Consider the following 24,799-nt stretch of genomic DNA (forward strand, 5'->3'; position numbering starts at 1 on the left):
AACAGGGCGGATTCTTCTTTCTTGGACCCAATCTTACATTATTCCTATCTTTAAAAACAGCAAGAGGGATGATCCCAGAAATTACAGACCCTTGTCCATCTTGGACGGGTTGAGTAAAGTCTTTGCTGCCTGTATTCTCAGAGACACAGAGAAATGGATCAAAACTGAAAACATCTTGAGTAAATCCCAGATTGGGTTCCAGAGGGGTTTATCCTGCACATACAACATCTTCATAGTGAATTCTCTGATTCGGCAAACTGCTCTTGAATCCTCTTCTCCTCTCTACATTCTGTTTATTGACTTTGCAGCACTGTTCGATACTAACAATCGTGTGTAACTATGGGCAAAGCTAAAAGCAATGGGAATGCCTGCCCATTTGTTATATGCATGCCAGGTATTGCACGAGAACACCACGGCTCAGGTAAGATTGGGCAGCGGGGGAGGGGCATGTCTGCACCCATTAAAATTGGAAGGAGAGTTAAACAGGGCTACATCCATGCCCCCGTCCTGTCCTATGTTGGATTGTACTTTTCCTATCGACATCCACAGAAATATGTCTTGCAATTTCCCAGCCCTAAGCTTCGAAGGGTATTTATGAAGGTACATCTAACTAAACACCCGCTCTTGGTGTTAAAGAAGCTTGGGTGGGAATGCCGAAGGATGAGCGGTCTTCTCGGCTTTGTAAAGCTTCTGGCATGACAGAGACTCTAAGACACGTGTTGACTGCCTGCAAGGTTCTGTTCAAATCCTATATGCGGTATTATAGACACCTTGCAGAAGGCTTCCAGGGCGTCCGCAATTACCTATTTTGGCGGAATGGCATTTTTGGGGTTCCATGTGTTATTTTTGGTGGGGATAATATTACCTGATCCCATTTCTGGATGCAGAATGGCTAGACCTTTTGCCTTTTCATAGGTGTGGGTGGCTTTTGATAAGGAACTGGGTATGGAAAAGAATATATAGTGCTGAGTGCTTACTCTCTTTGAGTTGTGTTTTGTGTTTGCCCAGCTGCATGATTATAACATGTTTTTTTACTCTTTGCGAATGGGTAGAGATATGTTCAGATGTTTTAACTTGATTGTATGACATTTTGTAAAAGCAATATTGTTATAATTTATGAACTGTTTTATGACATTTGGATATTTTGATATTTTAGTTTACTTTGTTGTTGTTTTTTTAATCTTTTGTGAAAGGTTTTATCAAACTATATCACATATTATTGTAAATTTCGAGACTCACTCAGGACTTAGGATCATCCAGAGAGCTCGGTTATCCTCAGCCACAGGCGGCATATTGGTGACAGTGCTTGTCAATCACCTGCACAGGCATACAGAGGCCTGTAAAGGAGGATCTTACAGGACACGCTCTTGCCTCTTCCTTCACTTGAGGAGTGGTGGAGTTTGAGAATCAAGAGGCGGTAAGGCCACTACAGCTGCACGATGCCAAGGGAGGAGGGCCGCGCGGCATTGAGTTCTGCAGAGTTTCATACTTACGAAGATGATGCCGTTGAATATGAACATCATGGTTTTCAAGAAGGAAAAGCAGCCCATCTTCCCCGGCCTGCAAGAGAAAGCCAGTGTTACTCCCACAAGATGGCCACTTCTCAACACAGCGCTGCATGCTCAATCACAGAAAACACATTCTTCACTCCTTGCTTTCCACATTAGGGAACCCGTGTTCAGAGCCAGGCAGCACTAGGGCTGTGGAAACTCTGCCAGGTCTGAATTGAGCAGGACACCTCTATCCTGATGCCCTGGCTGCAGGTAGCAGTCAACCCTTGGTCTAAGTACAATGAGCTATAGAGATATTACTTAAAAGACTAATACCAGATACTGCTATAGACGGGGGGCTTTTTTTGGAGTATCCTCCCTTTCCTGACTAACATTAGGCCCTATCATTTTTCCGGTGCGCGCAGGGGGAGCCTCATTATGAGTTCATAGGGATGAGCAGTACTAATCCCGAAAGGGGAATTGCAGTTCGTGCCAGTGGCACCTGCCAAATCACCACCTAATGGGGGACTCTTGATAGACCCCATTCTCAAGTCCTAGATGATTTAACTGAGGGTTGAAGGATGTACATCTGGAGTCGCTTCCTCTGGTGATAATGCCCCAATCTCTTTGGAGGTGATACATCGATGCAATAACTGGAGGAAGGACCTCCTTATGGGCTTGGACCTTATAATCAGGAGAGAAAAAAGGTTACATGTGATTTTATCGAATTATGAAACAATGAATGAATTTTGAACGAACCCAAAACATCTGCCACATTTTTTATGGATGGTTTTGGGGGGTACCCCCAATCCCCCCTTTTAAAAAAACTACTTTTCCCCACCCCAAAAACTACTATTCCTATTCCCAACCACAAATGTTAATTTAAAAAAAAAAATGTGTTATTTCTTTTAGATGTTTTTGATTCATTTAAACATCCATTCATTGTTTTCTATTCGATAATATCACTGCAAACCAGAGGAAACCGAAGGTTTGTGCTTTTTTCTTTCTTCCAATTATCTCCAAAGTTTTAATGAGACTTCCCCACCACACGGAATGCCTTGGTCCGCCAAGAATTATTTAACAACCCCACTATGAAACTGGTGGACACTCATGCCCCCCTAAAAAACAGAAACACTAAGACCAAACCTTCTGCCACTTGGTATTACTCTTCCAGGCTCTCCTCCAACAAACGCTCACCCAGAGCCCTAGAGAAACAGTGTAACCCTGGAGATCTCACCAACCTCAAATCTCTCCATGGCAACCGTAAGATTCTGATAACTGAGGCCAAAGCTGCTTACAACTCCACCACCATCGGAGCAGCCTCTAACAGGAGCACAGCCCCTTTTGAAGTAATAAAGCAGTGTACCAAACAAACCCTCACCTGACCCTGAGGTGCCAGCAACTCAGGAAAAATGCGACGGAATGAACATTTTTATTGAATAAAAAGACAAAATCTGATGGATCATTAAATCAAGCATCCACAGCATTAGACCCCTCCCCCACATACCCTGCACCGGAGTACGCTCAAGGCCCCGCTGTCTGGACCAAATTCTCTCCTCTTTCTGCCCCAGAACCTTTAAAACAACTGCCTCCCTCAAATCTACTTCCTACTTTCTACTCTGACAATATCACATCCGCCTCCATCATTAAACAATTGAAGGGACCGGCGCTCAATGCATTCCTCACCATCATTAATGCCTTCTTCACAGAAGGGTAATTCCTGGACATCCTCAAGATGTGTCTCATTTATTGGCCAAATCTTGGAAAAAGTAGTCGCTACACAACTACTCGCAAGAATCAAACAACTACACCCAAACAACTATCAGTCGGGGTTCCGCCCCAAGTGCAGTATCGAGACAGCCACCATCCAGGTGGTGGATGATGCCCTTTAAATCATGGATAAGGGTCCTCCAGGACCTCTCGACTACATCCGACACCTTTGACCACCACGTCCTTCACTCCCTCCTTGCTGACAGAATAGGATTCTCTGGCACTGTCCTGAATTGGTTTACCTCCTACCAGTAGGGCAAACACCAGACTGTCCAGATGGACAAGTTACATTCTAACTGACTTCCAGTCTCCTGCGGCGTCCCCCAAGACTCCATCCTCTCACTGATCTTTTTAACCTTAACATGGAGCCTCCGGGCACAGTCGTCAAAGATCCTGTTATATCCTTCTTCCAATATGTGAATGATACTCAGTTGTACCCGAGAGTAAACAGCCCTAGGACATCAGTGGTCGGTCTGATTACCCAGCCATCATCCAGTCCTGGATTTCCTCTGCCTACCTCAAACTTAACCCATCCAAGAACAAATTCATCCTCATTGGTCTCCTCACTCAACAACAACCTGTCCAACAATGGCTCAATGATATGTGCCTATAAGGATTTGATCCACAACTCTCGGATTCAGCAAAATCATTCGGCTTCACCATTGACATCAGCCTGTCCTTCCAGAAACGCATAGCCAAGAAGGCCCAAATCTTATCCTTCTTCCCACACCAGGACTTTCGGATTACATTTCAGGCCCTTGTGGGTTCGCACGTGGATGGGGGAATGCCCTCATAACTGGGCTCCCAGCCGCTCACCTGGCTCCTCTAAAAGCAGTCCAAAATGCTGCAGCATGTCTTATTACAGGTGCGTGGAAATTTGACTGAATCACCCCGTCCTAAGCAAACTACATTGGCTTCCTCTCCAGGAGGTCAGGATACTGCTCTAGACTGCATATATCATATACCAGCTCACCAGTGTACCTGCTGGCTAAGCTCCACGTATCTGGTGGCACACACTCCTGGCACATCAAATAAACCAACGGTTCGATTCACCACGTGTTGCAATTAGAGGACCCGCCAACAATCCTCTTGTCATGCACGCAGCTTCTAAAACTCAATCCCAGTATCAGCTCAGATTGCCCCTCCAATTCTCCAATTTCTCTGAAAACTTGGCTTTTTCAACAACACCTGACCAAGGGCAATATATGCACAGCCAACTCATAGACCACAACTCACAGTACTGCGTTACTGTTTAAAGATGCCAGCCCAATGCTGGCTATTCACACCCTGCTCTTGCACTAGGTACGCGCTGTAAACAATAAAATAAAAAAATTAAAATAGTGTCCTTCCCATTAATAAGGGATGGGCCTCATCACGCGTTTGGTGCCTCCGGCGGGTTGCAGCCGAACTCATTACACTGTTGCGCCACCTGATATCCCTGTGCCACCGGGACATTACAAGTCCCGGCAGCCCGAGATGTCAGGTGGCGGAAAGTGTAAGTCCCCCTTCCCGTGGGATACGGAAGCACCGGCACCGTTGCTAACAGTGCCGGTGCTTCTGTGAAACCCTACCACTTACAAGGCATAATGTTGCCTTCCTAATATTATGACATAGACTACTACAGTGGTGAGCTGGCGCTGTATTAAAGCATAATAATAATTAAGCATTCATACTCGATCCGGCAAACCGGATGGGGTGTTACTGGCCCGGGGCCCAAGTTAAATGCCTGAGCATAGCGAGTTAAAGGCCCGAGCATAACTCGGAACGTAGCACACTAGGTACACAAGCATCAACTTTTGTTTATCTCCCTCGCCCTGTCTTCACAGACCCCGCCAGATCCCTGTGTGCCATAGTATCCAGTTTTATATGAGTTAATTCTTATCGAGTAGGGGTGATTCCTTCCACCCATTATCTTGGTGCTTTGGATGAATATTCCTTTCTCTAGGGGATATCTGTTGGTCATATAGTAGGAGTCCTGGTGTGTGGCCCGTACCCAACCTCTTTCATTCTCTCCGCCAGTCTGGGTTGCTGGAAAGAAAGGCGCCCTCACCACAGTCTGTATTTATCTTAGAGCACTAGCGTAACTCCGCTCTCTGACATTATGCCACTTGGGTCAGGACATAGCCTGGGGGGCTTTGGGGAGGGTCCCTGTAGCTCCCATCCTGTCCCTCCTCAAGTAGCTCATGGTTCTTCTGATGTTGGCCTGGTAGGCCTGCTTCCTTGGGCTGTGGAGTCTCCCATGGCTTTAGAGTACAAACCCTCATCTTCCCATACTACCAAACTGTGGTAGGAGAATGGCAACCTGCCTGACATAAGTGATGGTAGAAGCATCCAACATAACGCTGAGATATGAGGGATAGAGCCTATCCCGGTGAGAAAGCTGTTAGAGGGCAGAGAACATACCATGCCAGCAGAATGTGTATTGGAAATGCCAACCCAGGCTTCCTTGAGCCGATTGGCTGCCTTTAGTTTCTGGATGGATAGGTTTGCCCTCTTCTTTCAGGGTAGGGTCTCTATAAGAGTTCCCTGCCCTGGCATGGACTAACAGAAAGGCCTTCAAGAGTATAATGGCCACCCATCATCTGGAGATCAGAGCGCCACTGCACACAGGAGGTGGCCAGAGGACCCCCTGGTTCTCAAGTGGCACACGGAGGAGTGATGACACTTCCCCGTGTCTGTGAAGATGGTGTCATCCACTCTGAGTGAGAAACCCTTCCAAACTCTAAGTGACCCTTGAGTGATGTAAGAGGGCCAGAAGGTCTTTCTTTCTTGGTCTATGAGGAACCACAGGCCAGAATCGACCCGAACATGCCTGTTTCCATCCAAGGGGCCCTGGGATACTCGGTCATCCACCTCCGCCCCCTTTCATGTGCCCGGCATGAAGCCCCCTTAGACACTGTTAGGTTATTCTGAATGTGGCGATAAGAGTAGAAACACAGCCCTCCACATTATGGCCATTCCTGCATGCATTATTCCATAGTGGCGCGGCATGCAGCAAATAACGCCTGATTATGAGTTCTAGTGTGCCATGAGTTTTACTCCAAGGTTTACCTCCACCCAGACAGGTGGGGGTGGGGGGGGAGGTAATAAAAAGTATAGCAAGTCCTTCTGAAGTTTTAGAAAGTTGTATTTATGTAGTGGAAATTTAGTGGACCTCTCTGAAGGCCACCTTCCCATCCCTACTGTATTGTACAGCATGGTCCGATGTTGCCATTTTGCACATTATGAAAATGATTTGCATGATCTTATACTGCACAAAATCCAGCTCCATCCTCAACTTGGTGGTGGGCATGGATTTAAAGATCTTTGCTGCATGTCGTACACATACAGTAATTTCAGCAATACATTTACCCGGCATATAGCTGGCCACAGTATTGGAGTAAGATGGACTCTGAGCACTTTAAATCCATGCCCGCTTGCAGTGCTGTGTGCGTGGCTGTGCCTTGAGAGCGGTGGCCCGCTGTGGTATCTGGGCCCCTTGAGGCTGACATTTGCTTGATGGCTCCCTGACAGTCCTCAGGGAATGTTCCTCTCCCTCACACTTATCTACAATCTGGACATGTGTATGCTGCCTTTCAGGCTACCAGCCTCCAGTAGGAAAACTGCACTTCCCAATACAAGATGGTGGCTGTCACGTGGTACCATGTGGTACCATGCAGGTATATCAGTCAGGCAGCCGGTGACAAGGAGGCACACGCAGTTCAACCCTCCCTGCTTTGGTTCTCTATGGATTTCTCACCAATTGGGTCATGGCCTTCCAGTCCCAATAGTCCCGTCCTGATCCTAGGAGTTGCTACTGTTACTGCTTTGTGCTCTGTTCTCCAAAAGGGAGCCCACTCTAAGAACTCTCCACATCTTTCTTTGCTGCACTACTGAGGTGGTAGGGTGGCTTCCGTGTAGAGTCGCCACAATATCTATGGACCTAGAATGAAACATAGGCCTTGCAAGCCTGACGCTTTGAACGCTGAACATGTTTCCTTCCCACAATGCATCGGTTACAGGAAATAACATCAGGAATGCATAATGTGCCACCTGAGGGACCCTTAGCGAAAATACTGGGGTATCTTACTGATCAAGGAGAGCCACCCGCTCTATGATGCAACCCCTGGAAGATTTCACTAGGGCATTCCCCACATTTCCACCAGTCCTCACAAAGCAGAACAGAGAGACTACACGGGTTAGAAAGTTCCCGCAGTCAGGGAGCTGAGGAGAGACAGAAAAAACACTCTACCGAAGGTCCACAAGTCCATGCATTGCGTTGAAGGGGGTTCCCAGTGCAGGTTATGCCAGAGGGACGAAGCCCAAGGTGGATCACACAACAGACTCTACAGCAACCCAGATGCCAGAGGCAGGAATCAGGTGTTCAGCTAAAGGCACGCAATCACAGAAAAGAGAGCCAGATCCCCCTGAACTCTGCAGGGAGAGTTCCAGGAGGGAAAACAGCCAGCATTACACTCCTGCCTGATCCTAAAATGGGGAGACTACAAACTAGAACGCCACTCAACTAGAGTTAGGGAGAGGTAGTGATAATGACAGATAAAGAGACTGGGGCCAATCAGGGCCAGGGAAACCCAGGAAGGAACACATGGAGCCAATCAGAGCCAATGTCTTATTTCCTAACCACCCTATTGTCCATCTTATAAAAAAACTGACAGTCTCCATTAGTTGGGTGGGGGAAAGATGGTGTTCCTGAGAGTTGATGTTACTGAGAGAGGAGCTGGAGGAGGATGGGGGAGCAAGGAGGAGAAAAGGGAGAGGTTGGTGCAGAGCAAGAGAAGGACAGGATGGAGGAGTAAGAGTTGAAGCAGAAGGTGGGAAGGAGGAGTGAGTGTTGGAGCAATATGTGATGGAATAAGACCTGAAACAGGATGTGGAGGAGAAGTAAGAAGAGGAACACAAGGAGGACAAGAGATGGTTTAAAAAACCCAGGAATGTAAACTAAGAGCAGAAACAGGGGGTCACATCCAGGGGACAGCACAGTGGGGCAGTATCCAGGTGGAAAGTCCAGGATTAGCAGGATTCCTTTGGAGAAGCTGGGGACAGCAGCTGGTAGAGACCAGCTAGAGAGTATTAGTAAGAATGCTGAAACAAGTCAAGCATGCAGTATGCCCTTAAGGTTGCTGACCGGGTCAGGCATTCTAGATACCCGTTAGGTTGTGTAAGGCTGTGGCAGTAGGAAACCGACACACAGGTGACATGCTTTTGGCTTTAGACTTTTTTTAGTGAGCAAATAAAAGAGAAATTCCTATCTGACCCTAGTTCTACGAGGGGTTTCCCTGCCTCAACTAATACTAAGGCAATTGTCAGGATAGCAGTCTAAAGCAAAGAGTCCACCGTCCTTTGTCAAAAGTCTAATTGCATCCCTTACACTATTAACTCAACTAAGAAAGAATGGCTGTCTTCTTGGTCCAGAAGAATTGTTTCATAGGCTGGACAACAATCCAAAGTTCAGTTCTGGGTGAAGCAGATAAAAATGTTCTTCTCCGGGAATGTAAATCAGAAGTCTCAAAAAGGTTCTTTGAGTGTATTCCAGCAAAACACACAAAACAAAAGCCTTGTATTTTCACAGCATTAGGGGGATGACTCCCTGCCCCTGACCTTTCTTTGGTTTCTCAATGGTTCTCACAATGCCAGGACAAGTGTCTTTCTTTTCCTGGCCTTCATCCAATATTTGACAAAGCCAATAGAACACTTCCCTCCTCTTGGTTCTTTCCACAATGGCCATCAAGCTCAAGGGGTATATCTCCCTTCCTCTAGTCTTTCTCAAAGGTCCTCAGGATGCCAAGAGAATGACTCCCTTCTCTTGGCTCGTTCAATAATGTTCCTAAAACCAAGAGACATGACTCCCTTCCCCTGGCCTTTCTCAAGCTCTTCAGGACCGCCAGTGTTCACCGTATTCATAGTCTTAACTGGTTCACTACCCTGCTAGGTACTGTGACTATGGTGATGATCCCGGAGGTAACTCATCATTAGCTGTGGGTCCCAGACCCATCTCAATTCCTCTTCTTCCTCAGGAGTTAAACCTGGTTCACTATCCTGCCAGCCTTTCCCCCTTATCGGGTCCCAGACGCTCCTTATTAGTTTCTTTCTTCGTCTCAGGTCCCAGACCCCTTTTTGGATTGCTTTCTTTCTCTCCTTCTGGTCCCAGGCCCCTTTGGCATAGGCTTCTCTCTCTCGGGTCCCAGACCCTTTTGTATTTTCCCCTTTGCGTCCCTGATCCTTTTCGCAAAGGTTTCTTTCTCTTTTGAGATCCCCCACAAACGTCCTGGTCTCCCCACCCTCTTGATGGGTGCTTACTGGTGTCTTGGGGTTGTGTACAGGCTTTGATTCCCCACTCCGGCTTTTCTCGATCCTTCCAGGGACTGCAGCGGCTCCCTGCCGCCTCCAGGCCTCCTCCGATCGTTCAAGGGACTGCAGCAGTTCCCATAGGCCTCCTCCAATCGTTCCCGGGACTGCAGCGACTCTGCAGTGGCTCCCTGCTGCTGGCTGTGCGCCCCAGACGGTTCCTTCGCTCCAGCCTTCTCGTTCGGCTGGGTGCTCGGCCTCCTGTCTCCAGCCTTTCCACAATGGACCTTCTGGTGAAGGAACTGCAGGTGGGTATCTTTCTCGTCCTCTGCTGTTCGGTTCTTCGTACAGGTTTCGAATATCCAAGTTCCTCCAGGGATGGCCTCTCTGATTTGGAATTCCCTTTTCTGGTTTAATAGTAGCCTGTTCAGTAGAGGTGCTGTTTATGCTTCTGCCCTTCTTCCTCATCCCAGTACTGATGTTGAGGACTCCAGGTGAGTCAATCGGTCTCTTCCTCGTCTCAGTACATAAGGGACACAAGTCCTTGGAGGAGTCCACACTCTTCCTTGTCTCAGTGCTTCCTACCTGGCTGGTTTGGCAAAGGTACATGGGTACCTAAGGTTAGGTACTGGTGGGAGGAGGGTAGGAAGGTGTGTCTGGATTAGGTGGGCTATGGATAAACCGCGTTCTCCCCAGGTCATCACTAATCCCATAGTGGGATTTTCTCCCCATGAGATCCACCTGCTGAGTACCACCGCCTGGGGGGCCTATCGGGTAGCGGCCTCGCCTCATGGAGAGGTACTCCCCCTAGGGGAGAATTGACAACATCTGGGGATTCATCACAGTTGCTGAGCGAGTAAGGAATGCTGTATCCCCCTTTAGGTTGCTGAGCAAGTCCAGGGAATTTGTGACAGAAGGCCATTTGTGATGGCGGGAAAGCCTGAGTTATTTTTATTTGTATATTCATAAAGTTATGCAGGCAGTTCTGTTTCTGGAGGTGAGGCCAGCTAATCAGACCTCATCCCTTAATACTCCATGCCAGTAAAAGCATGTCACCTTGCTAGGGCTGTCTCATGACAACCCCTACATATGTGCATTCCTGAGTACAGCCTGCTGGAGCTCAAAGTTCTAGGCAGGCAGTGGCATCACCTTTCCTAAAATTAATTTGTCTTGAGGCGCAGCCTAGAGGCCTAGGGCTCTGTGCCCACAGGGACAGGTGCAGCCTGTACATAGTGACAGGGGCAGCCAAGAGAACAGTGGCACTGTGCCGGCAGGACAGGGGCAGCCTAGAGACTTGGGGCTCTGTGCCCCAGAGGGCAGGTGCAGCCTGCCCATAGTGATGGGAGCAGGCACGAGACCTGGGGCTCTGTGCCCCAGGGACAGGAGTAGCCTGCCCATAGTGATTGGAGCAGCCTAGAGACCTGGGGCTCTGTGCCCCAGACGACAGGTGCAGCCTGTCCATAGTGACTGGAGCAGCCTAGAGATCTGGAGCTCTGTGCCCCAGAGGACAGGTGCAGCCTGTCCATAGTGACAGGGGCAGCCAAAAGACCAGTGGCACTGTGCCCCCAGGACAGGGGCAGCCAAGAGAGTTGGGTTGGGGCTCTGTGCCCCAGTGGGCAGGTGCAGCCTGCCAATAGTGATGGGAGCAGGCACGAGACCTGGGGCTCTGTGCCCCATGGACAGGAGTAGCCTGCCCATAGTGACTGGAGCAGCCTAGACACCTGGGGCTCTGTGCCCTAGGGACAGGAGTAGCCTCCCCATGGTGACACGGGAGAAACCTAGAGACCTGGGCTCTGTGCCCCAGAGGACAGGTGCAGCCTGCCCATAGTGATGGGAGCAGGCACGAGACCTGGGGCTCTGTGCCCCAAGGACAGGAGTAGCCTGCCCATAGTGACTGGAGCAGCCTAGATACCTGAGGCTCTGTCCACCCTTGACAGGAGCAACCTAGAGGCTTAGGGCTCTGTGCCCCCAAGGACAGGTGCAGCCTGTCCATAGTGACAGGAACAGCCAAGAGACCAGGGGGCCTGTGCCCCCAGGACAGGCGCAGCCTTTCCATAGTGACTGGAGCAACCTAGAGACCTGGGGCTCTGTACACCCTGGACAGGAGCAGCCTGTCCATAGTGACAGGAGCAGCCAAGAGACCAGGGGCACTGTACCCAGGACAGGAGCAGCCTAGAGACCAGGGGCACTGCGCCCCAGGACAGGAGTCGCCTAGAGCCCTGAGGCTCTGTGCCCCCGGGGACAGGTGCAGCCTGTCCATAGTGACAGGAGCAGCTACGAGACCAGGGGCACTGTGCCCAGGACAGGAGCAGCCTAGAGACCAGGGGCACTGCGCCCCAGGACAGGAGTCGCCTAGAGCCGTGAGGCTCTGTGCCCCCGGGGACAGGTGCAGCCTGTCCATAGTGATTGGAGCAGCCTAGAGACCTGGGGCTCTGTGCCCCAGACGACAGGTGCAGCCTGTCCATAGTGACTGGAGCAGCCTAGAGATCTGGAGCTCTGTGCCCCAGAGGACAGGTGCAGCCTGTCCATAGTGACAGGGGCAGCCAAAAGACCAGTGGCACTGTGCCCCCAGGACAGGGGCAGCCAAGAGAGTTGGGTTGGGGCTCTGTGCCCCAGTGGGCAGGTGCAGCCTGCCAATAGTGATGGGAGCAGGCACGAGACCTGGGGCTCTGTGCCCCATGGACAGGAGTAGCCTGCCCATAGTGACTGGAGCAGCCTAGACACCTGGGGCTCTGTGCCCTAGGGACAGGAGTAGCCTCCCCATGGTGACACGGGAGAAACCTAGAGACCTGGGCTCTGTGCCCCAGAGGACAGGTGCAGCCTGCCCATAGTGATGGGAGCAGGCACGAGACCTGGGGCTCTGTGCCCCATGGACAGGAGTAGCCTGCCCATAGTGACTGGAGCAGCCTAGACACCTGGGGCTCTGTGCCCTAGGGACAGGAGTAGCCTCCCCATGGTGACACGGGAGAAACCTAGAGACCTGGGCTCTGTGCCCCCAAGGACAGGTGCAGCCTGTCCATAGTGACAGGAACAGCCAAGAGACCAGGGGGCCTGTGTCCCAGAGGACAGGAGTAGCCTGCCTATAGTGACTGGAGCAGCCTAGACACCATGGGGCTCTGTGCCCCCAGGACAGGCGCAGCCTTTCCATAGTGACTGGAGCAACCTAGAGACCTGGGGCTCTGTACACCCTGGACAGGAGCAGCCTGTCCATAGTGACAGGAGCAGCCAAGAGACCAGGGGCACTGTACCCAGGACAGGAGCAGCCTAGAGACCAGGGGCACTGCGCCCCAGGACAGGAGTCGCCTAGAGCCCTGAGGCTCTGTGCCCCCGGGGACAGGTGCAGCCTGTCCATAGTGACAGGAGCAGCTAAGAGACCAGGGGCACTGTGCCCAGGACAGGAGCAGCCTAGAGACCAGGGGCACTGCGCCCCAGGACAGGAGTCGCCTAGAGCCGTGAGGCTCTGTGCCCCCGGGGACAGGTGCAGCCTGTCCATAGTGACAGGAGCAGCCTAGAGACTTGGGGCTCTGTGCCCCCGAGGATAGGTGCATCCTGTCCATAGTGACAAGAGCAGCCAAGAGACCAGTGGCACTGTACCCCCAGGGCAGGGGCAGCCTAGAGGCCTAGGGATATGTGCCCCAGGACAGGAGCAGTCTGCCCATAGTGATTAGAGCAGCCTAGAGCCCAGGGGCGTTGTGCCCCCGAGGACAGGTGCAGCCTGCCCATAGTGACAGGAGCAGCCAAGAGGTCTGGGCCTCTGTGCCCCAGAGGACAGGTGCAGCCTGCCCATAGTGACAGGAGCAGCCTAGAGACCGGGGGCACTGTGCCCCAGAAGACAGTTGCAGCCTGCCCATAATGACTGGCGCAAGCTAGAAACCTGGGGCTTTGTGCCCCAGAGGACAGTTGCAGCCTGCCCATATTGACTGGAGCAGCCTAGCGACCTGGAGCTCTGTGCCCCAGGGACAGTAGAAGACTTCCCATGGTGACACTGGCACAGCCTAGGGACCTGGGTCTCTGTGTCCCAGAGGACAGGAGTAGCCTGCCTAAAGTGACTGAAGCAGCCTAGACACCATGGGGCTCTGTGCCCCCAAAGACAGGTGCAGCCTGTCCATAGTGAGAGAAGCAGCTAAGAGACCAGGGGCACTGTGCCCAGGACAGGAGCAGCCTAGAGACCAGGGGCACTGCGCCCCAGGACAGGAGTCGCCTAGAGCCGTGAGGCTCTGTGCCCCCGGGGACAGGTGCAGCCTGTCCATAGTGACAGGAGCAGCCTAGAGACTTGGGGCTCTGTGCCCCCGAGGATAGGTGCATCCTGTCCATAGTGACAGGAGCAGCCAAGAGACCAGTGGAACTGTACCCCCAGGGCAGGGGCAGCCTAGAGGCCTAGGGATATGTGCCCCAGGACAGGAGCAGTCTGCCCATAGTGATTGGAGCAGCCTAGAGCCAGGGGCGGTGTGCCCCCGAGGACAGGTGCAACCTGCCCATAGTGACAGGAGCAGCCAAGAGGTCTGGGCCTCTGTGCCCCAGAGGACAGGTGCAGCCTGCCCATAGTGACAGGAGCAGCCTAGAGACCGGGGGCACTGTGCCCCAGAGGACAGTTGCAGCCTGCCCATAATGACTGGAGCAAGCTAGAAACCTGGGGCTTTGTGCCCCAGAGGACAGTTGCAGCCTGCCCATATTGACTGGAGCAGCCTAGCGACCTGGAGCTCTGTGCCCCAGGGACAGTAGAAGACTTCCCATGGTGACACTGGCGTAGCCTGGAGACCTGGGTCTCTGTGCCCCAGAGGACAGGAGTAACCTGCCCATAGTGACTGGAGCAGCCTAGAAACCTGGGGCTCTGTGCCCCAGAGGGCAGAAGTGGCCTGCCCATAGTGACTGGAGCAGCCTAGAGACCTGGGGCCCTGTGTCCCAGACGACAGGAGTAGTCTGCCCATATTGGCAGGAATAGCCTAGACCCCTGGGGCTCTGTGCCCCAGACGACAGGTGCAGCCTGTCCATAGTGATTGGAGCAGCCTAGAGATCTGGAGCTCTGTGCCCTAGAGGACAGGTGCAGCCTGTCCATAGTGATGGGAGCAGGCACGAGACCTGGGGCTCTGTGCCCCATGGACAGGAGTAGACTTCCCATGGTGACACTGGCGCAGCTTAGAGACCTGGGTCTCTGTGCCCCAGAGGACAGGAGTAACCTGCCCATAGTGACTGGAGCAGCCTAGAAACCTGGGGCTCTGTGCCCCAGAGGACAGAAGTGGCCTGCTCATAGTGACTGGAGCAGGCACGAGACCTTGGGCTCTGTGCCCCAGGCACAGGAGTAGCCTGCCCATAGTGACTGGAGCAGCCTACAGACCTGGGGCTCTGTGCCCCAGACGACAGGTGCAGCCTGTCCATAGTGACTGGAGCAGCCTAGAGATCTGGAGCTCTGTGCCCCAGGGGACAGGTGCAGCCTGTCCATAGTGACAGGGGCAGCCAAGAGACCAGTGGCACTGTGCCCCCAGGACAGGGGCAGACAAGACAGTTGGGGCTCTGTGCCCCAGTGGGCAGGTGCAGCCTGCCACTAGTGATGGGAGCAGGCATGAGACCTGGGGCTCTGTGCCCCATGGACAGGAGTAGCCTACCCATAGTGACTGGAGCAGCCTAAACACCTGGGGCTCTGTGCCCTAGGGACAGGAGTAGCCTCCCCATGGTGACACGGGAAACCTAGAGACCGGGGCTCTGTGCCCCAGAGGACAGGTGCAGCCTGCCCATAGTGATGGGAGCAGGCACGAGACCTGGGGCTCTGTGCCCCAGGGACAGGAGTAGCCTGCCCATAGTGACTGGAGCAGCCTAGATACCTGAGGCTCTGTCCACTCTGGACAGGAGCAACCTAGAGGCCTAGGGGTCTGTGCCCCCAAAGACAGGTGCAGCCTGTCCATAGTGACAGGAGCAGCCAAGAGACCAGGGGGCCTGTGTCCCAGAGGACAGGAGTAGCCTGCCTATAGTGACTGGAGCAGCCTAGACACCATGGGGCTCTGTGCCCCCAGGACAGGCGCAGCCTTTCCATAGTGACTGGAGCAACCTAGAGACCTGGGGCTCTGTACACCCTGGACAGGAGCAGCCTGTCCATAGTGACAGGAGCAGCCAAGAGACCAGGGGCCCCGTGTCACAGAGGACAGGAGTAGCCGGCCTAAAGTGACTGAAGCAGCCTAGACACCATGCGGCTCTGTGCCCCCAAAGACAGGTGCAGCCTGTCCATAGTGAGAGAAGCAGCTAAGAGACCAGGGGCACTGTGCCCAGGACAGGAGCAGCCTACAGACCAGAGCCGTGAGGCTCTGTGCCCCCGGGGACAAGTGCAGCCTGTCCATAGTGACAGGAGCAGCCTAGAGACTTGGGGCTCTGTGCCCCCGAGGATAGGTGCATCCTGTCAATAGTGACAGGAGCAGCCAAGAGACCAGTGGCACTGTACCCCCAGGGCAGGGGCAGCCTAGAGGCCTAGGGATATGTGCCCCAGGACAGGAGCAGTCTGCCCATAGTGATTGGAGCAGCCTAGAGCCCAGGGGCGGTGTGCCTCCGAGGACAGGTGCAGCCTGCCCATAGTGACAGGAGCAGCCAAGAGGTCTGGGCCTCTGTGCCCCAGAGGACAGGTGCAGCCTGCCCATAGTGACAGGAGCAGCCTAGACGCCATGGGGCTCTGTGCCCCAGGGACAGGAGCAGCCTTCCCATGGTGACACTGGAGCAGCCTAGAGACCGGGGGCACTGTGCCCCAGAGGACAGTTGCAGCCTGCCCATAATGACTGGAGCAAGCTAGAAACCTGGGGCTTTGTGCCCCAGAGGACAGGTGCAGCCTGCCCATAATGACTGGAGCAACCTAGGAACCTAGGGCTTTATGCCCCAGAGGACAGTTGCAGCCTGCCCATATTGACTGGAGCAGCCTAGCGCCCTGGAGCTCTGTGCCCCAGGGACAGTAGAAGACTTCCCATGGTGACACTGGCGCAGCCTAGAGACCTGGGTCTCTGTGTCCCAGAGGACAGGAGTAGCCTGCCTAAAGTGACTGAAGCAGCCTAGACACCATGGGGCTCTGTGCCCCCAAAGACAGGTGCAGCCTGTCCATAGTGAGAGAAGCAGCTAAGAGACCAGGGGCACTGTGCCCAGGACAGGAGCAGCCTAGAGACCAGGGGCACTGCGCCCCAGGACAGGAGTCGCCTAGAGCCGTGAGGCTCTGTGCCCCCGGGGACAGGTGCAGCCTGTCCATAGTGACAGGAGCAGCCTAGAGACTTGGGGCTCTGTGCCCCCGAGGACAGAAGTGGCCTGCCCATAGTGACTGGAGCAGCCTAGAGACCACGGGCCCTGTGTCCCAGAGGACAGCAGTAGCCTGCCCATATTGGCAGGAATAGCCTAGACCCCTGGGGCTCTTTGCCCCAGATGACAGGTACAGCCTGCCCATAGTGACTGGAGCAGTCTAGAGACCTGGGGCTCTGTGCTCCGGGGACAGGAGTAGCCTGCCCATGGTGACACTGAAGCAGCCTAGAGACCTGGGGCTCTGTACCCCAGAGGACAGGAGTAGCCTGCCCATAGTGGCAGGAGCAGCCTAGACCCCTGGGGTTCTTTGCCCCAGATGACAGGTGCAGCCTGCCCATAGTGACTAGAGCAGCCTAGAGACCTGGGGCTTTGTGCCCCAGAGGACAGGAGTAGCCTGCTCATAGTGACTGAAGCAGCCTAGAGACCTGGGGCTCTGTGCCCCAGAGGACAGGTGCAGCCAGTCCATAGTGACAGGAGCAGCCAAGAGACCTGGAGCTCTGTGCCCCAGGACAGGAGCAGTCTGCCCATAGTGACTGGAACAGCCTAGAGACCTGGGGCTCTGTGCCCCAGGGACAGGAATAGCCTGTCCATAGTGACTGGGGTAGCCTAGAGACCTGGGGCTCTATGCACCAGAGGACAGGAGTAGCCTGCCCATAGTGACCGGAGCAGCCTAGAGAACTGGGGCGCTGTTCCCCAGGGACAGGATTAGCCTTTCCATAGTGACTCGAGCAGCCTAGAGACCTGGGGTGCTGTGCCCCAGGGACAGGAGTAGTCTGCCCATAGTGACTTGAGCAGCCTAGAGACCAGGGGCACTGTGCCCAGGGCAGGAGCCACCTAGAGAGCTGGGGCTCTGTGCCCCTGAGGACAGGTGCAGCCTGTCCATAGTGACAGGAGCAGCCTAGAGGCCTAGGGCTCTGTGTCTCAGGACAGGAGCAGTCTGCCCATAGTGACTGGAGCAGCCTAGAGCCCAGGGGTGGTGTGCCCCCGACAACAGGTGCAGCCTTTCCACAGTGACTGGAGCAGCCTAGAGACCTGGGGCTCTGTGCCCAGGAAGACAGGAGCAGCCTGCCCATAGTGACTGGGGCAGCCTAGAGACCTGGGGCCCTGTGCCCCAGAGGACAGAAGTAGCCTGCCCATCGTGCTGGGCTCTGTGCCCCAGAGGACAGGAGTAGCCTGTCCATCGTGCTGGAGCAGCCTAGACACCTTGGGCTCTGTGCCCCAGGGACAGGAGCAGCCTTCCAATGGTGACACTGGAGCAGCCTAGAGACCGGGGGCACTGTGCCCCAGAGGACAGGTGCAACCTGCCCATAGTGACTGTAGCAGCCTCGAGACCGGGGACTCTGTACCCCAGAGGACAGGTGCAGCCTGCCCATTGTGACGGGAGCAGCCTAGAGACCTACGGCTCTGTGCCCAATAGGATTGGGGCATCCTCCCCCAAGAGAGCAGAGGCTCTGTGCCCCTGAGTACAGAAGCAGCCTGTTCGTAGTGACATGAAGATCTGTGCCCCAAGGACAGGATTAGCCTGCCCATGGTGGTTCGAACAGCCTAGATACCTGAGGCTCTGCGCACCCTGGAGGACAGGAGCAGCCTAGAGGCCTAGGGCTCTGTGCCCCTAAAGACAGATGCAGCCTGTCCATAGTGACAGGAGCAGCCAAGAGACCAGGGGCCCTGTGTCCCAGAGGACAGGAGTAGCCTGCCTATAGTGACTGGAGCAGCCTAGAGTCCTGGGGCTCTGTGCCCCAGGGACAGGAGTAGCCTAGAGGCCTAGGGCTCTGTGCCCCCAAAGACAGGTGCAGCCTGTCCATAGTGACAGGAGCAGCTAAGAGACCAGGGGCACTGTTCCCCAGGACAGGAGCAGCCTTGAAACCAGGGGCACTGTGCCCCAGGACAGGAGTCGCCTAGAGCCGTGAGGTACTGTGCACCCGGGGACCGGTGCAGCCCGTCGACAGGGACAGGAGCAGCCTAGAGACTTGGGGTTCTGTGCCCCGAAGGACAGATGCAGACTGTCCATAGCGACAGGAGCAGCCAAGAGACCAGGGGCCCTGTGTCCCAGAGGACAGGAGCAGCCAAGAGACCAGGGGCCCTGTGTCCCAGAGGACAGGAGCAGCCTTTCCATAGTGACTGGAGCAGCATAGAGTCCTGGGGCTCTGTGCCCCAGGGACAGGAGTAGCCTGCCCATGGTGGCTCGAGCAGCCTAGAGACTTGGGGCTCTGTGCACCCAAGGACAGATGCAGCCTGTCCATAGTGACAGGAGAAGCTAAGAGACCAGGGGCACTGTGCCCCAGGACAGGAGCAGCCGAGAGACCAGGGGCACTGTGCCCTAGGACAGGAGTCACGTAGAGCCGTGAGGCTCTGTGCACCCGGGGACAGGTGCAGCCCGTCCATAGTGACAGGAGCAGCCTAGAGAATTGGGGCTCTGTGCCCCCGAGGATAGGTGCATCCTGTCCATAGTGACAGGAGCAGCCAAGAGACCAGTGGCACTGTGCCCCCAGGACAGGGGCAGCCTAGAGGCCTAGGGATCTGTGCCCCAGGACAGGAGCAGTCTGCCCATAGTGACTTAAGCAGCCTAGAGCCCAAGGGCGGTGTGCCCCCGAGGACAGGTGCAGCCTGCCCATAGTGACAGGAGCAGCCAAGAGGCCTGGGCCTCTGTGCCCCAGAGGACAGGAGCAGCCTGCCCATAGTGACTTGAGCAGCCTAGACACCTGGAGCTCTGTGCCCCAGGGACAGTAGCAGCCTTCCCATGTTGACACTGGAGCAGCCTAGAGATCGGGGGCACTGTGCCCCAGAGGACAGTTGCAGCCTGCCCATAGTGACTGTAGCAGCCTCGAGAACTGGGGCTCTGTGCCCCAGAGGACAGGAGTAACCTGCCCATAGTGACTGGAGCAGCCTATAGACCTGGGGCTCTGTGCCCCAGAGGACAGAAGTGGCCTGCCCATAGTGACTGGAGCAGCCTAGAGACCTGGGCCCTGTTTCCCAGAGTACAGGAGTAGCCTAGAGACATGGGGCCCTGTGTCCCAGAGGGCAGGAGTAGCCTGCCCTAAGTGGCAGGAGCAGCCTAGACCCCTGGGGCTCTTTGCCCCAGATGACAGGTGCAGCCAGCCCATCGTGACTGGAGCAGCCTAGAGACCTGGGGCTCTGTGCTCCGGGGACAGCAGTAGCCTGCCCATGGTGACACTGGAGCAGCCTAGAGACCTGGGGCGCTGTGCCCCAGAGGACAGGAGTAGCCTGCCCGTATTGACTGGAGCAGCCTAGAGACCTGGGGCCTGTGCCCCAGAGGACAGGAGTAGCCTGCCAATAGTGACTGGAGCAGCCTAGAGACCTGGGGCTCTGTGCCCCAGAGGACAGGAGTTACCCGTCCATAGTGACTGGAGCAGCCTAGAGACCTGGGCCTCTGTGCTCCAGGGACAGGAGTAGCCCGTCCATAGTGACTGGAGCAGCCTAGAGACCTGGGGCTCTGTGCCCCAGAGGACAGATGCAGCCTGCCCATAGTGACTGGAGCAGCCTAGAGACCTGGGGCACTGTGCCCCAGAGGCCAGGTGCAGCCTGCCCATAGTGACAGGAGCAGCCTAGAGACCTGGGGCTCTGTGCTCCGGGGACAGGAGTAGCCTGCCTATAGTGACTGGAGCAGCCTACAGACTTGGGGCTCTGTGCCCCAGAGGGCAGGAGTAGCCTGCCCATGGTGACACTGGAGCAGCCTAGAGACCTGGGGCTCTGTGCCCATAGTGACCGGAGCAGCCGAGAGACCTGGGGTTCTGTACCGCAGGGACAGGAGTAGCCTGCCCATGTTGACATTGGAGCAGCCTAGAGACCTGGGGCGCTGTGCCACAGAGGACAGGAGTAGCCTGCCCGTATTGACTGGAGCAGCCGAGAGACCTGGGGTTCTGTACCGCAGGGACAGGAGTTACCCGCCCATAGTGACTGGAGCAGCCTAGAGACCTGGGCCTCTGTGCTCCAGGGACAGGAGTAGCCCATCCATAGTGACTGGAGCAGCCGAGAGACCTGGGCCTCTGCGCCCCAGAGGACAGGAGTAGCCTGCCCGTATTGACTGGAGCAGCCAAGAGACCTGGGGTCCTGTGCCCCAGAGGACAGGAGTAGCATGCTCATATTGACTGGAGCAACCGAGAGACCTGGGGTTCTGTACCGCAGGGACAGGAGTTACCCACCCATAGTGACTGGAGCAGCCTAGAAATCTGGGCCTCTGTGCTCCAGTGACAGGGGTTCCCCGCCCATAGTGACTGGAGCAGCCTAGAGATCTGGGGTTCTGTGCCCCAGAGGACAGGTGCAGCCTGTCCATAGTGACTGGAGCAGCCTAGAGACCTGCGGCGCTGTGCCCCAGAGGACCGGAGTAGCCTGCTCGTATTGACTGGAGCAGCCTAGAGACCTGGGGCCTGTGCCCCAGAGGACAGGAGTAGCCTGCCAATAGTGACTGGAGCAGCCTAGAGACCTGGGGCCCTGTGCCCCAGAGGACAGGAGTTACCCGCTCATAGTGACTCGAGCAGCCTAGGGACCTGGGCCTCTGTGCTCCAGGGACAGGAGTAGCCCGTCCATAGTAACTGGAGCAGCCTAGAAACCTGGGGCTCTGTGCCCCAGAGGACAGGTGCAGCCTGCCCATAGTGACTGGTGCAGCCTAGAGACCTGGGGCTCTGTGCCCCAGAGGCCAGGTGCAGCCTGCCCATAGTGACAGGAGCAGCCTAGATACCTGGGGCTCTGTGCTCCAGGGACAGGAGTAGCCTGCCTATAGTGACTGGAGCAGCCTACAGACCTGGGGCTCTGTGCCCCAGAGGACAGGGGTAGCCTGTCCATGGTGACAGAGCAGCCAAGAGACCTGGAGCTCTGTGCCCCAGGACAGGAGTAGCCTACCCATAGTGACCGGAGCAGCCTAGAGACCTGGGGCGCTGTTCCCCAGGGACAGGATTAGCCTTTCCATAGTGACTGGAGCAGCCTAGAGACCTGGGACGCTGTGCCCCAGGACAGGAGTAGTCTGCCCATAGTGACTGGAGCAGCCTAGAGAACAGGGGCACTGTGCCCCAGGTCAGGAGCCACCTAGAGAGCTGGGACTCTGTGCCCCTGCGGACAAGTGCAGCCTGCCCATAGTGACAGGAGCAGCCTAGAGGCCTAGGGCTCTGTGCCTCAGGACAGGAGCAGTCTGCCCATGGTGACTGGAGCAGCCTAGAGCCCAGGGGCGGTGTGCCCCCGATGACGGGTGCAGCCTGTCCACAGTGACTGGAGCAGCCTAGAGACCTGGGGCTCTGTGCCCAGGAGGACAGGAGTAGCCTGCCCATAGTGACTGATGCAGCCTAGAGACCTGGGGCCCTGTGGCCCAGAGGACAGGAGTGGCCTGCCCATCGTGCTGGAGCAGCCTAGACACCTTGGGTTCTGTGCCCCAGAGGACAGGAGTAGCCTGCCCATCGTGCTGGAGCAGTCAAGACACCTTGGGCTCTGTGACCAGGAGGACAGGTGCAGCCTGCCATAGTGACTGGAGCAGCCTAGACACCTGGGGCTCTCGGCCCCCAGAGGACAGGTGCAGCCTGCCATAGTGACTGGAGCACCCTAGACACCCAGGGCTCTGTGCTTCAGGGACAGGAGTAACCTGCCCATTGTGACGGGAGCAGCCTAGACACCTTGGGCTCTGTGCCCCAGGGACAGGAGCAGCCTTCCAATGGTGACACTGGAGCAGCCTAGAGACCTGGGGCACTGTGCCCCAGAGGACAGGTGCAGCCTGCCATAGTGACAGGAGCACCCTAGACACCCAGGGCTCTGTGCTTCAGGGACAGGAGTAACCTGCCCATTGTGACGGGAGCTGTCTAGACACCTTGGGCTCTGTGCCTCAGGACAGGAACAGTCTGCCCATGGTGACTGGAGCAGCCTAGAGCCCAGGGGCGGTGTGCCCCCGACAAGGGGTGCAGCCTGTCCACAGTGACTGGTGCAGCCTAGAGACCTGGGGCTCTGTGCCCGGGAGGACAGGAGTAGCCTGCCCATAGTGACTGATGCAGCCTAGAGACCTGGGTCCCTGTGCCCCAGAGGACAGGAGTAGCCTGCTCATCGTGCTGGAGCAGCCTAGACACCTTGGGCTCTGTGCCCCAGAGGACAGGAGTAGCCTGCCCATCGTGCTGGAGCAGCCTAGACACCTTGGGCTCTGTGACCAGGAGGACAGGTGCAGCCTGCCATAGAGACTGGAGCAGCCTAGACACCTGGGGCTCTGGGCCCCAGAGGACAGGAGTAGCCTGCCCATCGTGCTGGAGCAGCCTAGACACCTTGGGCCCTGTGCTTCAGGGACAGGAGTAACCTGCCCATTGTGACGGGAGCAGCCTAGACACCTTGGGCTCTGTGCCCCAGGGACAGGAGTAGCCTTCCAATGGTGACACTGGAGCAGCCTAGAGACCGGGGGCACTGTGCCCCAGAGGACAGGTGCAGCCTGCCCATAGTGACTGAAGCAGCCTAGAGACCTGGGGCTCTGTGCCCCAGGGACAGGAGTAGCCTGCCCATTGTGATGGGAGCAGCCTAGAGACCTAGGGCTCTGTGCCTACTAGGATTGGGGCATCGTCCCCCAAGAGAGCAGAGGCTCTGTGCCCCCGAGTACAGAAGCAGCCTGTTCATAGTGACAAGAAGATCTTTGCCCCAGGGACAGGGGTAGCTTAGAGGCCTAGGGCTCTGTGCCCCCAAGGACAGGTGCAGCCTGTCCATAGTGACAGGAGCAGCCAAGAGACCAGGGGCCCTGTATCCCAGAGGACAGGAGTAGCCTGCCTATAGTGAATGGAGCAGCCTAGAGACCTGGGGCTATGTGCCCCCAGGACAGGAGCAGCCTCTCCATAGTGACAGGAGCAGCTAAGAGACCAGGGGCACTATGCTCCAGAACAGGACCAGCCTAGAGACGAGGAGCACTGTGCCCCAGGACAGGAGTCGCCTAGAGCCGTGAGGATCTGTGCACCCGGGGACAGGTGCAGCCCATCCATAGTGACAGGAGCAGCCAAGAGACCAGTGGCACTGGTCACCCAGGACAGGGGCAGCCTAGAGGCCTAGGGATATGTGCCCCAGGACAGGAGCAGCCTGCCCATAGTGACTGGAGCAGCCTAGAGCCCAGGGTCAGTGTGCCCCCAAGGACAGGTGCAGCCTGCCCATAGTGACAGGAGCAGCCAAGAGACCTGGGGCTAAGTGCCCCAGAGGACAGAAGTGGCCTGCCCATATTGACTCGGGCAGCCTAGAGACCTGGGGCCCTGTTTCCCAGAGGACAGGAGTAGCCTGCCCATAGTGGCAGGAGCAGCCTAGACCCCTGGGGCTCTTTGCCCCAGATGACAGGTGCAGCCTGCCCATAGTGACTGGAGCAGCCTAGAGACCTGGGGCTCTTTGCCCCAGATGACAGGTGCAGCCTGCCCATAGTGACTGGAGCAGCCTAGAGACCTGGGGCTCGGTGCTCCGGGGACAGGAGTAGCCTTCCCATGGTGACACTGGAGCAGCCTAGAGACCGGGGGCACTGTGCCCCAGAGGACAGGTGCAGCCTGCCCATAATGACTGGAGCAACCTAGAGACCTGGGGCTTTGTGCCCCAGAGGACAGTTGCAGCCTGCCCATATTGACTGGATCAGCCTAGAGACCTGGGGCTCTGTGTCCCAGAGAACAGGAGTAACCTGCCCATAGTGACTGGAGCAGCCTAGAGACCTGGGGCTCTGTGCCCCAGAGGACAGAAGTCGCCTTCCCATAGTGACTGGAGCAGCCTAGAGACCTGGGGCCCTGTTTCCCAGAGGACAGGAGTAGCCTGCCCATAGTGGCAGGAGCAGCCTAGACCCCTGAGGTTCTTTGCCCCAGATGACAGGTGCAGCCTTCCCATAGTGACTGGAGCAGCCTAGAGACCTGGGGCTCTGTGCTCCATGGACAGGAGAAGCCTGCCCGTAGTGACAGGAGCAGCCTAGACCCCTGGGGCTCTGTGCTCCATGGACAGGAGTAGTCTGCCCATGGTGACACTGGAGCAGCCTAGAGACCTGGGGCGCTGTGCCC

General features: G+C 55.8%; 1 protein-coding gene across 2 annotated transcripts in view; it reads right to left on the reverse strand.

Annotated features, from left to right (window-relative positions):
* TSPAN16 (tetraspanin 16) overlaps window positions 1–24,799 on the reverse strand; it is a 271,648-nt gene that overhangs the window by 212,553 nt on the left and 34,296 nt on the right. For both annotated transcript variants that reach the window (XM_069652885.1, XM_069652884.1), the window contains exon 2: window positions 1,494–1,560. In XM_069652885.1, the coding sequence (XP_069508986.1) occupies window positions 1,494–1,550 (57 nt within the window). In that variant the 5' untranslated portion in view covers window positions 1,551–1,560. The remainder of the gene's footprint in view (window positions 1–1,493; window positions 1,561–24,799) is intronic.

Source organism: Ambystoma mexicanum, chromosome 3q, assembly GCF_040938575.1.
Source record: "Ambystoma mexicanum isolate Mex_15411 chromosome 3q, UKY_AmexF1_1, whole genome shotgun sequence".
NCBI lineage: Eukaryota > Metazoa > Chordata > Amphibia > Caudata > Ambystomatidae > Ambystoma > Ambystoma mexicanum.